The 14,448-nt window shown below is 42.8% G+C and overlaps 1 protein-coding gene across 3 annotated transcripts in view; it reads left to right on the forward strand.

Annotated features, from left to right (window-relative positions):
• TBC1D15 (TBC1 domain family member 15) overlaps positions 1 to 14,448 on the forward strand; it is a 108,293-nt gene that overhangs the window by 67,568 nt on the left and 26,277 nt on the right. For 2 of the 3 annotated variants that reach the window (XM_044978857.1, XM_044978848.1), the window contains exons 6-9: positions 6,138 to 6,240; positions 6,977 to 7,027; positions 7,323 to 7,520; positions 9,533 to 9,661. In XM_044978857.1, the coding sequence (XP_044834792.1) occupies positions 6,138 to 6,240; positions 6,977 to 7,027; positions 7,323 to 7,520; positions 9,533 to 9,661 (481 nt within the window). The remainder of the gene's footprint in view (positions 1 to 6,137; positions 6,241 to 6,976; positions 7,028 to 7,322; positions 7,521 to 9,532; positions 9,662 to 14,448) is intronic. The other variant, XM_044978863.1, reaches the window with a different exon arrangement.

Consider the following 14,448-nt stretch of genomic DNA (forward strand, 5'->3'; position numbering starts at 1 on the left):
CAGCCTTCTGTTGCTTGGGCAATCTCTGGGGTGGAGTGGCTGGGTGGCCGGAGGCCCCCCCACTGCGTTCTTGGGCATCTGGATGAGGAGGATATGGAACTTGGGGAGAAGGGCTGTTAGTTACACAGGGGCTGTAGTGGTGGTCTGTGCTCCTGCTGCCTTTCCTGTAGCTCAACCATACGCTGGAGCATACGAGTTTGATCTTCCAGCAGCCTGAGCATCGACTCTTGCCTTCTGTCAGCAAGCTGACGCCACCTATCATCTTCAGCCCGCTGCTTACTCTCTTCAGCCTGCCACCTCTCCTCACGTTCATATTGTGCTTTCCTGCACTCTGACATTGTCTGCCTCCACCCATTCTGCTGTGCTCTGTCAGTGTTGGAGGACAGCAGGAGCTCAGAGAACATTTCATCCCAAGTGTTGGTTTTTTTTTTTTTTTGCCTTCTAATCTTCACTAGCCTCTGCGAAGGAGAAACATTTGCAGCTGGTGGAGGAAAAGGGAGAGTGGTAGTTAAAAAGACACATTTTATAGAACAATGGGTACACTCTTTTACGTTAAACCTTGCTGTTCACATTACACAGCACATATGCTTTTGTTACAAGGTCGCATTTTGCCTCTTGTATTGAGGGCCTGCCCGTTTGGTGTGAGAGATCACTCACGCTTCACCCCTCCCCCCACCGCATGGCTAACAGTGGAGATCATTTCTGTTCAGCCACAGCCGAGCAGGAATGGGCACTTCTGAATGTCCTATTAATAAAAGCACCCTATTTCAACCAGGTGACCATGAATGATGATACTCTCCTGAGGATAACAGTGAGATAAAGAACGGATGTTGTTTGAATGCCAGCAAATGCCGGGACCATACGCTGCCATGCTTTGTTATGCAATGATTCCAGACTACGTGCTACTGTGAGCAATTCCCGTACCTCCCGTTCGGTGCATGCTGGAACTCTTTTGCGATCCTGGGACTCCATCATGGTCCCATCTGCTGATGAGATCTGCACTCACCTGCCACGCTGGCCAAACAGGAAATGAGATTCAAAAGTTTACGGGCCTTTTCCTGTCTACCTGGCCAGTGCATCTGAGTTGAGAGCGCTGTCCAGAGTGGTCACAATGGAGCACTCTGGGATAGCTCCCAGAGGCCAATACCGTCGAATTGCATCCACACTACCCCAAATTTGACCCGGCAAGGCCGATTTCAGCACTAATCCCCTCGTCGGAGGTGGAGTAAAGAAATCAATTTAAAGAGCCCTTTAAGTCGGAAAAAAGGGCTTCAACCTGTGGACGGGTCCAGGCTTAAATCGAGGTAATGCTGCTAAATTCGACCTAAAATCGTAGTGTAGACAAGGCCTAAATATGACACACCAGCTGTCTAACCATTATCAAGTTTTTTTGTAAGCATCATGGCAAAGAACGGATTAGAAGGGTGATAATGAGATTGCTTTGTAGATTTTTATGGGGAGCTCTTCCTCCAATGCGAGAAGAGCAGTATGGGAGAAAACATGAAGGTATTTGGAAAATAAAGCAAGTGGCTGATGAAGGATGGCAACAAAGGCAGAACAGAGGGGCGAGTCAGCATCCCAGTAGTGTATGAGAGATAACGGTTAGGGTGGGTATAGGTTATGAACGATCTTGAAAATTAGGACAAGTAGTTGGTTCTTGTGATGAAAGACAGTAGATGGGATCAAAGCTATGAGCCAAGAAAATGATCTTTAGAGCAGTATTTTGATCTTTCTCCACTTGTCTATCTCTTCCCTGTTTGTTCTTCTACCCTGGCTCTCCACGGGTACCATTTGGTGGTAGAAATCTTCCATTCCAGTCTGTGGAGGGATTAGGTGGGTGGCATGTGAATCCCCCCCTTTTGGGGAGGCTAGCCCCCTGGCCTCACCCCTTCTGCCTGAGCCCTTGTCCTGCCCGCCAGAGCCCCAACCCCCCCCCCCCATCCTCCCTGCCCCTCCGTGGACAGAGCAGCCCTGGCCAAGCTAGCCCAGGCCACTGGCCTGACCCCTGAGCCGGCCCAGGCTGCCGGCCAGTCAAGCTCTGAGCTCCCGGTCACCGGCCTGAGCTGAGGCCCTGACGGCTTAGGGGGATAGGTGGAGCAAGGACAGGGCCTCGGGGCGGAGCTAGGGTTGCCAGCCCTCCTGATTTCGCAGAGAGTCTCCAGGAAACGCCCTATTTCCTGGAGGCTACTGAAGCCTAGCCAGGAGATTTTCTATACTGTTCTGCGAGGTAGAAGCAGGGAAATGCAGTTTTACTTGAGACTTCCATTTGTCCCAACAATTTTTCTTAGTACAAATCTGATGGTTTTATATTAGGCCACAACATACCACCTTATCGAAAAAGGAAATAGTGATTATGAAATTTTGTAATAAATATTTTGACCAGTTCACTGTGTGACAAGCTTCACAGTGTTAATGTAGTTACTGTAGACAGTTGTCATTTCTAACTGAAAAATATCCTTTCGCTATGTAACCCCCCTCTAATTTGAAAAGCTGTCTAATGCTTTGTATTTTCTTACAGATCTATCTAGTGTTTAAAATATGTAAAATATGTTTTGGGGATTAGAGCGAGTGCTTCATGTTCACATACTTTAAGAGACTTGAAGAGTGTTAGCTATATTTGTGAGTTAATTCTCTTTTTTTAAAATAATATTCCAAATGTTTTCTAGAAATAACATTAAGGTAGCAACACATATAATTTATTTTTCTTGTTACATTAGAAAAGTAATTTATAGCAAATAGCAAGATAAATTGTGAATCTGTAAATACAGTAATTGTAATCACTTTAGTTTGTTAGCACAAAAGTTTTATGCTTTTTTTTCTTTTTTGTAGCTGAGTATAAATCTGATGCATTTGGAGAATAAGCCAATTTATCCTTGTCGCCACCTATCCCATTTAGCCCATATTTTAGTTTGTACTACTTCCTTTCCAGCATGATCTGTTGTTGCATTACTGTAGCCCAAAGATGAATGTATGGTCTCTTATTTTCTTGACAGCTCTCCTTTGAAGTGGCACTCTTTTGACAGTAAAGTCAATACCTTCTCACAACATTCATTCAGTATTATACTTGAGACGTTAAGTGTGCTCTGAACCAAAACAAACATCCTTCTTTGTTTGCCTATAAACATGATAATAGCAGAAAAAAGAAATAAGACAGGATTATTAGTACTTGTTTAAAAGGTTTGCTGGTATAGATACACTGACAAACCCTCCTAGTGTAGACATAGTTCGTAAGTCCTTTTGCTGGGATATGTTATAACCTGTTCCCCAAGTGAAGTAAGCTATATCGGCAAAAGGATATTTTTGCTGGTATAACTGCATATACTTTAGGGCTTTTGCCTGCATAATTATGTCAGCAAAAAACCTTACCCCTAAGCAATTTAGCTATACTAGCAAAACTTTTAAGTGTAGACCAAGCCCAAATATATAACCGTTGCTTAAAGTATACTTCTGCCAAAGACTGACTGCATGAAGCTGGGAGTGGATGACAGGGGATGGATCACTCAGTAAATTGCCCTGTTCTTTGCATTCCCTCTGAAGCTCCTGGCATTTCCTGCTGACAGAAGACAAGAGACTGGGCTAGATGGGCCATTGGTCTGACCCAGCATGGCCATTCTTAAATGATTACATTTTTATTGTTGCATCATTATAGATGTTTCCTTGTCCTCCCCATCATTTGCTCCTCAGCTTGTTACTGTGCATAGTATGTTGATATAAAAACACTAAAAGTGCTTTCTAAAGATTTTTTTGAGTAATAGTGATTTTTATTTTAAGATGGTGAGAGAGAGTGCCTTGAGTGCTTGAGAGTTATGCATGGTTGTGGTGGCTAACAAAAATTGAGGTTGTTTGTAGATCTGCATGGAGATAGGACCACACTATCTACAAGTGTCATTGACTTACCTGCTTTTAAAAATCTTAATTCTAATAAATATGTATTTTTGAAATTCCTCAATCCTGTTCTCTCCCCCCTCAACTTGGAATAATGTTTTCTCATTCTGTACCCCACATCTTCCCTCTTCTAAACCAACTCCTTTCCATAGTTTCTCCAACAAATATTTGAACTTCTGTGTCTGTTTAATATGATCAACATAATAAAAATGAAAGAGATCGTGTTCCTTGTGATAACAACCAACTTAAAACCTTATTATGTGTAAATCCCCTTCCCTCCTCTTGCTAGTATCCTCTCCTTGCTTTATTTCCTGATGTACATAACCTCAGTTACAATATATTTTTTTGTGTGACGTCATAGACACCTGTGATATTATATACAAATGTTACATAATCAGTTATTTAATGTTTTGCTTTCTTGCTGTTTCCATTATTCATACATATTGTGCCCTTGATATTCATATAGGAGTAGCATAACTTCTTTCTAAAACAATATAATAGGACAGGCTGGCATTTTCCCCCCTCCTCCTGAACTTCGATAACCTTTTTGCCTTCTACCTAATAATATTCTGTTTTGAAAGTATTCAGTCACTGCTTAAGTCGGTATGTCTGAAGTGGCGGAGATGGAACAAATATATTTATTGGATTTGTCACTTTGAACATTCTGTGCTATTTAGTTTGGCTGTGTATCTCTGATTTTATTGAATACAATCCTGTTCTGATGCCACATTGTCAAAGCTGGAATTTTGTGAATAAATGCCTTTGTGAATGTGTGTAGCTCCACATTTTGTTTTGAACAAGTATCTGTCCAGAGAGAGAGTGTTTAATTAAAATGGAAATTTCTTACAAGAGTTTTCATCCTCCTGGCTTTGCAAAGCATAATACATGACTCAACCTTTGCCCCCTCAGCTGCTTTTAGCAAAACCCAGTTGAGGTTTATTAACTGCCATTGCCAGAGACCTAGGACTGTGGTCTGGCAGACTTGAAATGAGATCTCTTGTTGAATTTCATATCCTCCTGCATTAACATTGTATCCTGTCATGTTGGAACTGAAAAGAGATAACAGTTATTAAAGTTCTTATCTTAGACTTTAATAGCAAGCATGTGTTCTATGTAGCAATGAAATAAAAAGTAATTTTTGTTTCAAAGACTAGAAATTGTGAATTTAACCAATTGATTTCCTGAATAGTGAGCCTCAGGTGAAGGCAGTGGAGGGAGGGGTTTGTCATAATTTTTTAGATGCTTCACTGAAATACTAGATTGCTCAAATACATTGAATTCAGCCATCTGATGATCAGGTTTCAGAGTGGATTTAGCAGTTGGATTCCAAACTAGAATACCTTTTGCAGGGCTGTAATATGACAGTTCTGTTTCAGAATATAATGACTATGCTATTTACAAGCTGCATTAATTTTATATGCTTATATGGCTGAAAGATATCATGATTGTAATATTGTTGTTTGAAGAACTCACAAAATAAAATCAGGAAGACTTGCATTGTTCTGGGAAAATGCAGTTTATTACTTATTCATTTATATGCTACATTTCTTATACCATTTAAAACTTTTTGTTGGGTACCTTAGCATGAAATCCTCCAGGTGCTGAGAACAACCCCTGGAATATATAAGGAATATACAGGGTCTGTTATGCTCCTTCGCTGTTATACTTTCTTTTATTCAAGGATGTTTCAGCATAAACTTCTAGGGAGACACAATCAAGCATCCATACATTTCCTCATTCCTCAACTTATGTTTTTGTTACAAAATTCACAACGAATCAGAAAGTAATTTCAAAGGAGAATTGTGGCACTTAAGTCATAAGGCACTATGTACCATTTTCTTAGAGAATGCTAGCCTGTTAATTATCAATGTATTTTGTTAATCAGACTCTGGCAATTTAAATAGATTGAGAACTACACCTCTACCTCGATATAATGCTGTTCTTGGGAGCCAAAAAATCTTACCGCATTATAGGTGAAACCATGTTATATCGAAATTGCTTTGATCCACTGGAGTGCGCAGCCCCGCCCCCTGGAGTACGGCTTTACCGCGTTCTATCCGAATTCGTGTTATATCGGATCGCGTTATATTGGGGTAGAGGTGTGTGTATAAAAATGGGGGGAAAATGCATATTGTAAATATTTTAGTAAGTGTATTGTGTAAAGGGGCTAAGAATGATCTTATGTTCGGCATCAGCTTTTCTCTCACAAATTTGTAGGAAAACTTGTGATACAAACTTGTGTTTTATTACAGATCTCCACAGGATAAAAGAATTCTTCTTGTCAATTGTCAGAACAAGAGTCTTTCACAGTCTTTTGAAAATCTCCTTGATGAACCAACGTATGGTCTAATACAGGTATGTACCATGTATAAAACCTACCTACTCATCAGTATTCCTTTCTGATTTTCAAACTAAGTCATCTAAAACACCTCTGCCCTTCCACTGCCAAAAAAAGTCCCAAACAATTAATTAAGCTTTCTGTAGAAAGAGAAGAACTTATGTTCTACTTGTATACTGTAACTACATGTTCATAAAATTTCATTATTTTTCACATGATCAGCCATTCCTTAAGGTCCAAGTGCTGCTCCTCCATGTTGTACAGATTTTATTTCAATAGGAAAAACCTTGTTTACTTCAGCTTTGCCTAAAGCATTATACTTACGGATATAAGTATTTTAGATTATTTAAATATACTCCATAACTTTTTTTCATGGGGGGGTCGGGGGAGAAACACAAGGCAAGTCTTGCCCATATATGTTAGGTAAATTATTCAAGGAAAGAATTATTCCCACCAATAATGTTCTTTCACCTAATATATGTGCTGTTCAGTGCACAATATTGCACAAATGTAAACTATTCTGTTTTATAACTGCCAATTACTGGGTGAAATCCTGGCCTCACTGAAGGCTGTGGCAAAATTCCCATTGACTTCTTTGGGGCCAGGATCTCACCCCATTGATTTGATTTGATTTACAAAGGAGGTAATATTGACTAAATTGTATTAGTTTTCAGATTTAGTGATCAAAGGTAGTTTTTCTATAAGATTTCTAGCAGGATGCTTCTTGCTTCAAGATGTATTTTCTCTGTGAAGGGAGAACTACTAGACAGAAGAAAGACATTTTGGGCGGTTCACCATTGGAAAGTAAGCACTGGACATGACTTATTATTCTAATATAAATAGGCTAGATTTAGCTAGCACATCATTGGCCAATCTCTCAAATTAAATCATTAGTGTTAGACTAATACTTGTTGTGATTTCTCATTTTTAGACTTTTTTAGCACATTAAAATTATACTATGCAAACTTTCTATTACAAAATGTTTAACTTTCAGAATAACTTTTGAGAAATTACCCTTGGTTATAATTTTATATTTTTGTTAGAATACTTGTCTGAAATGTGAGGCTGTTACTGTTAACTCTCTCCTCCTATTATATAGAAATTGAAGAAGGATCCGTATACAGCAACTATGGGAGGATTTTCCAAAGTGACAAACTATATTTTTGATAGTTTGCGAGGAAGTGACCCTTCAACTCAACAGCGACCACCATCTGAAATGGCAGACTTCCTCAGTGATGCTATTCCAGGACTAAAGATAAATCAACAGGAAGAACCAGGATTTGAAGTTATTACACGGGTGAGTGTGTAGATAGCATATTAGCATAATATAGACACAAAGCTCCTTTCTTACATACTGAATATCTTCACCACTACGTTCACTGATTTTAAAATTGTTGATGCATGTTGTGTTTGCTCTTGAAGCTTTCGCTTATGTATTGTCTATAAAGTAGAGGTCTGCTCAGGCCTAACTTTTAGGCTGAATCCAAGCCCACCTAACTTAATCATAGAATATCAGAGTTGGAAGGGACCTCCAGAGGTCATCTAGTCCAACCCCCTGCTCAAAGCAGGACCAATCCCCAATTAAATCCCCAAATGGCCCCCTCAAGGATTGAACTCATAACCCTGGGTTTAGCAGGCCAATGCTCAAACTACTGAGCTATCCCTTCTGAGCCCAAGAGGATCAGCAGATTTTACAACCAGACCATGACCCTTGTCCTCGAACCTGAGTCAGCAGTGCCACTTCCTACCCGTGAGGTTGGCTCTCCTCTTGCCTGTGGGGTTGGCATGGCAGCAGCTGCATTCTCTGATACTGTTGAATGCTGGCCCCTGCTGTGCAATGTGTGTGCTGCAGAGTGAAAGGCACAACGCCACAAAGTGGCAGTGGCCAACGAGAGCAGGGCACACAGTCGCTGCCATGCCAACCCTACAGGCTGGAGGAGGAGAGCCCAAGAGCGTTCAGTTGTTTTTCCACCTGATCCAGACCAGACACTTGTTGTTGCGTCCCATCAAGTTGTAGAGCACTACTATAAACCATTACGTAGCATAAGGTCAACATTAATAGCTTGAGAATGTACATACGGTAATTCTTCCTTTCATGCATTCAGAGAAAAATGAAGTGTTGTTGCTTACATTGGTGTCCAATTTATCTCCCATTGACACCAGTGGAAGCTCAGGTTGCTCATCTTACAAGACCATCCCCAAAGAAACTAAACTGGTTCAGTTCATGCTTGGCTTATTTCCTGTGTTTGGCTTTAGATCTATATTATGTACTTCAGTCTCTCTTAATAAATATGTGCAATTAACTTTATTTTTGCATGGTTAATTTAAACAGTTTAGAATATCCATTTATATTTATACAGGTCTAATTGTATTAAAACAAAATACTAAATTGAATGCTCAGTTGTAGTTGTAGTATAAAGACTTGGGGATAGCAAGTAATTCCATGCACTTGTGATTCGACCATGAATCACTTATTGTGAACTCTGTGGATATCTTTTACAGTTAATAAAATAATTGTGTTTTATTTATATAAGTGATTCATAGCAGTGAGATTAGTTGAGCAGCCCAATGCTTTGATGTGACATTAAATATTTCCAGAAGCAGTGTTTATAAAACTTTTTAAAACTCAAATAATTCAGGTTTCCTCAATAGCTGAAAATGAAAATTGTCAGCAAGTTCAACTACGTAATCTGTAGATTCCTTGGATTTACTACCCTGCAGTTGTTCAGTTACCCATGGCCGTAACAGAAAAGATATGATTTATTTGAGATAACATTGACCTGTGTTCCTTGATATGCTAAACTTGTGTGGCTTCTAAGTAGTTAAAACCAACTTGAGCTGAAGTAGACTTTGTTGCTGCCATGAGCAAAATATTTTGGGCACCAGGGCTAAAATAGAAACTTTGTTCTGAAGCCTGAGCCCTACTTAGTGCTCACATATTTGGGTTGAGGACTGAGGGGAAAGTAATTTCCTGGCCATGGAGCTTTGCTGCACTTTCAAAACTGCCCTCTCTCTGGAGTTGAGGGGAGAATGGCCAGTGTATGTACACAGCAATTGATCAGCTAGTCTCATCCCCAAATCCCTTCTATGCTATGATGTGCAAGAAACCCCTGTGGCATGCTCCTCAAATCTGTCTGTTTCCCCTTCCCTTTTAACTCCCTATACACAGTGCATGTGCTGTGGCTGTAGCCCCAAGTGCATATGGAGGCGAGAGCGGGATTTAATACTATCGTATGGTTTTTTTTTTTTAAGAAAATTAATGGATCAATGCACTGACATTCATGTAACATAGGGTTTTTAATATTTTAGATTGATCTAGGTAAACGACCTGATGTTATCAGAAGAGAACCAGTGTCTGCTGAAGAATGGACTAAGAACATGGATTCAGAAGGAAGAATCTTAGATGCTGACTTCATAAAGCACATGATATTCAAAGGGGTAATTTATGTTCATTAATGAAGCTGTTGCTAGGAACTGAGTCAACCAACCCCTTACGGTCAAATTTTAGTTATCTTTCCCCTTCTCTTCTCTGCAAACTCTGCCATCGAGCTGATCGTATCATGCTTGCAATTTCCAGAAGACTTTGAACTTATCAGTGTTGTTGGACAGGATAAACAAAGTCCGTTGAGTTGTTCAAACAATGTTAAGGCAAGTATGCAGCAACACAAAGAAATGCTGTCCCAAGACACAGAGGACTTTTATTGGCTGGTAAGAGAATTTGGAAGTAAAAAGGTGGAGATAGGTGACTGGGCCTTGGCCAATAAGTAGAAGAGGCAAAACTACTTAGGGAGGGAAAGTGTTCTAACTATGGCCATGTCTATGCTACAGACTTTGGTTGACACAAGTTACATTGGTGTAAAGCCTTTGTGGTTAATATATCACTTGAGAATTCGTACTTGGCTGCTTGCGTCGGTCTTTGACTACTCACCAGGAGTGCTTGTGTTGATGTAAAGTGTGGTACATCATGGGTAGGTATTGCGGTGTGCCACACACCACCCTGTGGTGCAGTGCCTTTTGCAGAATTTTTGCAGTGCACTGTGGAGCGCACGCAAGTTGTGAAGGGGGGGTTGTGAGCAAGGGGTCAAGTTCCCATCATGCAGCTTTTCCCATCCCATAATGCCATCCCATAACTTTTATGCCTTTCTTAAAAATCCCACAAACCCACATGACGCTTTTTGCTATCTACCATCTGAGAAAAGCATGGAGCCCGTAGAACTTTGTGCTATTGTCATGACTGTTGCAAACACAGAATGAACAATATTCTGGTATTTTCAGAGCTGCAGGAACAACAGAGGACATGTTGATTTCTTTGAGGACTGATGGCTGTGAGACATAGTGAAAAATAGTTCAAGGTTGTTGGTGGCATTAATGGAGTAGCTGCAGATGATAGAGCTTTTGGGCCTGGGAAGCAGCACCAACTAGTGGGGTTGCATTGTAGTGCAGGTTTGGGACAATGAGCAGTGGCGTCCAAACTTTCAGATGTGAAAGGCTACTTTCCTGGATCTGTATACAGCGCCCACCTGAGCCCTTCAGTGCACAGATACCAGAATGAGAGCTGCACTGACAGTTGAGAAGCAAGCGGTGATTGCACTCTGGAAGCTTGCAGTGCTGGATTGCTACTGGTCAGTGGGAGATATTTTTGGAGTTGGAAAATCCATGATGGCAGCCATTGTCATGCAAGTGTGTAGAGCAGGAATCCCAAACTCAAATCACCACGAGGGCCACATGAGGACTAGTACATTGACCCGAGGGCTGCATCACTGACACCTTTTCATATACAGGTACAAAAGGCTCCCGCCCCCCTGTCCCCGCCCCCACTCCACCCCTGCCCCATCTCTTCCCACCCCAACTCCACCTCCTCCCTGCCCCTATTCCAACCCCTTCCCCAAATCCCTGCCCCGGCTCCGCCTCTTCTCCGCCTCCTCCCCTGAGTGCATGGCTCCCCGCTCCTTCCCCTCCCTCCTGGAAAGTGCTGAGCACCGCCAAACAGTTGTTTGGTGGTGAGAAGCACCTGGAAGTAGGGGGAGGGGAGGGGATCTTGGTAGCCGCAGGAAATAACTCGGGGGCGGGGAGCTTGGCGGCCCGCAGTCCATGGGCCGCGTGTTTGAGATCCCTGGTATAAAGCTGTTAATTGTATCCTGCTATGCAGGACAGTGACTCTAGGCAGTGTTCAGGATATTGTGGCTAGATTTGCAGCTATTGGGTTCCTGATCTACAGTGAAGTGATAGATGGCATGCACGTTCCTATTTTGTCCCCAGCCCTGTTACTCTGAAAAATAGGTTTGGGACACCCCTACAATAATCTGCCTATCATTCCCTTAATCTGTCCTTCCCTGGGTATGGGTCTCCAAGGTATCAAGGAAACACTTGGAGGATACAGTTATAGCCCTCTGATTAAAATGATTGACACAGGCAGTGGTCTTTCCAACACAAAGTATCTTTTTATTATTATAATAATCCCTAATACAGTCAAATATCAGAGAGGTAGCCATGTTAGTCTGTAAAAGCGACAAAGAGTTCTGTGGCACCTTATAGACTAACAAATGACGAAGTGGGTATTCACCCATTAAAGCTCATGCTCCAATACGTTTGTTAGTCTATAAGGTGCCACAGAACTCTTTGCCCCCAATACAGTGTAATCTAAAAGCATGGATTAAACACACATCCCTTGTTGCAAATTAAAGAGAACTCAAACTGCAGTACAGTTTGAATGATAAATGGTTGTGCTCTGTTACACATGACCAGTCTGTATAGGGTGCTCACAGCAGTTCTTAAATTGGACTTTAAATTTTACATAGGTAAATTGCAATGAACACAACATTTTATGCACCTTTATCAACATATACACACACATACTCAAGCTAATCCCACACTATACTATACTATAATGAGAATTAGCAAACACTCTAAAATCCCTTGATGTCACTCCTTGATTGCTGCTGTTGCCAGCTCCCGTCAGTTATCAGTGTGGCATGTGTTCTCTCTCTCCCCCCCCTCCCCCCCCCTTAGCTCTGCTCTTCAATTCTTTCAGCTACACTGCTGGCTGACTTCAGCAGTTGCTCTGCTCTCCACTGTTTTAACGGCCCATCTTTTTAATCCTTTTTTATTCTGTCAGCTATCAGGTCTTTTCTGAGCATGCTCACTGTTAAACATTACCTCATTCTTGGATGTATGCCAACATTCTGCACATATTCACTGCTGTTATTTACCGCAGAGTTAAGACCTTGCCCTACTTGGCTTTTTGCCAAGTCACCATCTTAGATACTCTTGGCTTTCTGCCAATGACCTTTCCCCCACTTTTGCGCTGGGCATGCTCAGCCTAAAAACACTTTGTGGTCATACCTCATTTTACTTGCAGTGGTCACGTGACCCACAACACTCAGTTGTGAAGTGACTCCTGCTTATTCAAGTGGGAAGCTAGGGTTAGAAAATGGAGATTAGAAATGCAAAATGGAGTCTGGGGAGTGTCTCCAGTACCAGCCCAACAGAAAGGGCTACTTCTGTATGGTTATGCAAATGTTGGTGGATCAATGGGGATTCTTCACTGATATCAGTGTGGACTGGTCAGGGATGCATGACACTCACATCTTTAAGAATGCAGAACTGTTCAGGAAGTTGCAAGCCAGGGATATTTTTTCCCAACCAGTGGATTGTCATTGGTGATGTTGAAATGCCAGTGATACTGGGAGACCCCGCCTACCCCTTGCTTCTCTGGCTCATGAAGCTGTGTGCTGGCCACCTTGACGGCTCCAAGGAAAGTTTCAGCTACTGGCTCAGCAGGTGCAGAGTGACACTTAAATGTGCTTTCAGTAGACTGAAGGGATGCTGGTGGTGTTTACTCACTAGATTAGATTTCAGTGAGAAAAATATCCCTATGGTTATATCTACCTGTTGTGTCCTGCCTAATGTCTGTGAGGCAAAGGGGCAAAAGTTACTGCAGGAGTAGAGGGCAAAGGTGGAGAGGTGGTCTGCTGACTTTGAACAGCCAGATGAAAGATCCAAAAGAGCTCAGCTTGAAGCTGTGTAGCTGATAGGAGAACTTGAAGGAGCACTTTAATGGTCAGCCATGGTAGTAGGTTCAGCTGGACTATGCTCTACCTGGCCCTGAAGCTTTGAGGGTTACTAGGAATTGCATAGCAATTGGTGTACATTTATGAATCACATCTTTTAATGAACCAATGAACTATGTGCTGTCTACTTTACATTTATAATTATTACACTACTTTTTCACTGAATCTATGAGTTGTGGTCCTGTTCTATTACAAGTGATGTGCTTTGAGTATCGTTAGGCATGTTATTAATAGGGCTCTATCAAATTCACAGTTCACTTTGGTCAATTTCACAGCCACAGGGTCTTAAAATTGGTCAATTTCACGATTTCAAATGTTTGCATCTGAAATTTCACTGTGTTGTAATTGTGGGGGTCCTGATCCAAAAGGGATTGTGCGGGGGTCCCAAAGCTGCTGTAAGAGGGTTGCAGGATTGCCATACTCACTTCTGTGCTGCCTTCAGAGCTAATCTCTGAAGGCAGCAGCTGCGGAGTTTCCTGCAGCTGGAGGAGGCTCCCGGAGGTGGAGGCTGGTCTGATTTTCCCAGTGCTGCTGGGAATGCTCCAACCAGGGGATCCTAGCTTCTAGTCAGAGCCTAGGGCCCTGGACAGTTTGAAAAATCGGTGCCCCATCCCTGGCAGGAGCCCTGGGGTGGAAGCCTAGGCAGGAGCCGAGGAGGAGGGCCACCAGCCCCGAGCCCAAACAGGAGCTGGGGGCAAGGGGAGCAGCTTCTCTGAGCCTAGCAGGACCTGTGGGCACTGGAGCTGCAGAGGGTGGCAGCCCCCAGCCCAGGTCCCTGAGCTCAGGCAGGAGCCGCAGAGGGTGGAAGGCCCAAGTCCTGCTGGAGCTGCAGGGGGTGGCAGCCCCCAGTCCAGGTCCCTGAGTCCAGGCAGGGACTGAGGTGGGGGTAAGCAGCCCCAAATCTGGGAAGGAGCCATGGAGGTGGCAGCCCTGAGCCTGGCAGGAGCTGTGGGGGTGGCAGCCCCCAGCCCAGAGCCCAGGCAGGAGCCATGGTCGGGGGGAGGGAGTGGAAGTCCCAGAACTTGTGCCTGGGCAGGGGGAGATGGGGGCAGCAGAAGCAACCCCAGAGCTCAGGAGTCGACCCTGGGCAGGAGCCATTGGGAAGGCAGCCCAAAGCCCCGGCACTTCTGCGCTGTCTGTGGAGGTGGGTCTGAT

This window comes from Mauremys mutica, chromosome 1, assembly GCF_020497125.1.
Source record: "Mauremys mutica isolate MM-2020 ecotype Southern chromosome 1, ASM2049712v1, whole genome shotgun sequence".
Lineage (NCBI taxonomy): Eukaryota > Metazoa > Chordata > Testudines > Geoemydidae > Mauremys > Mauremys mutica.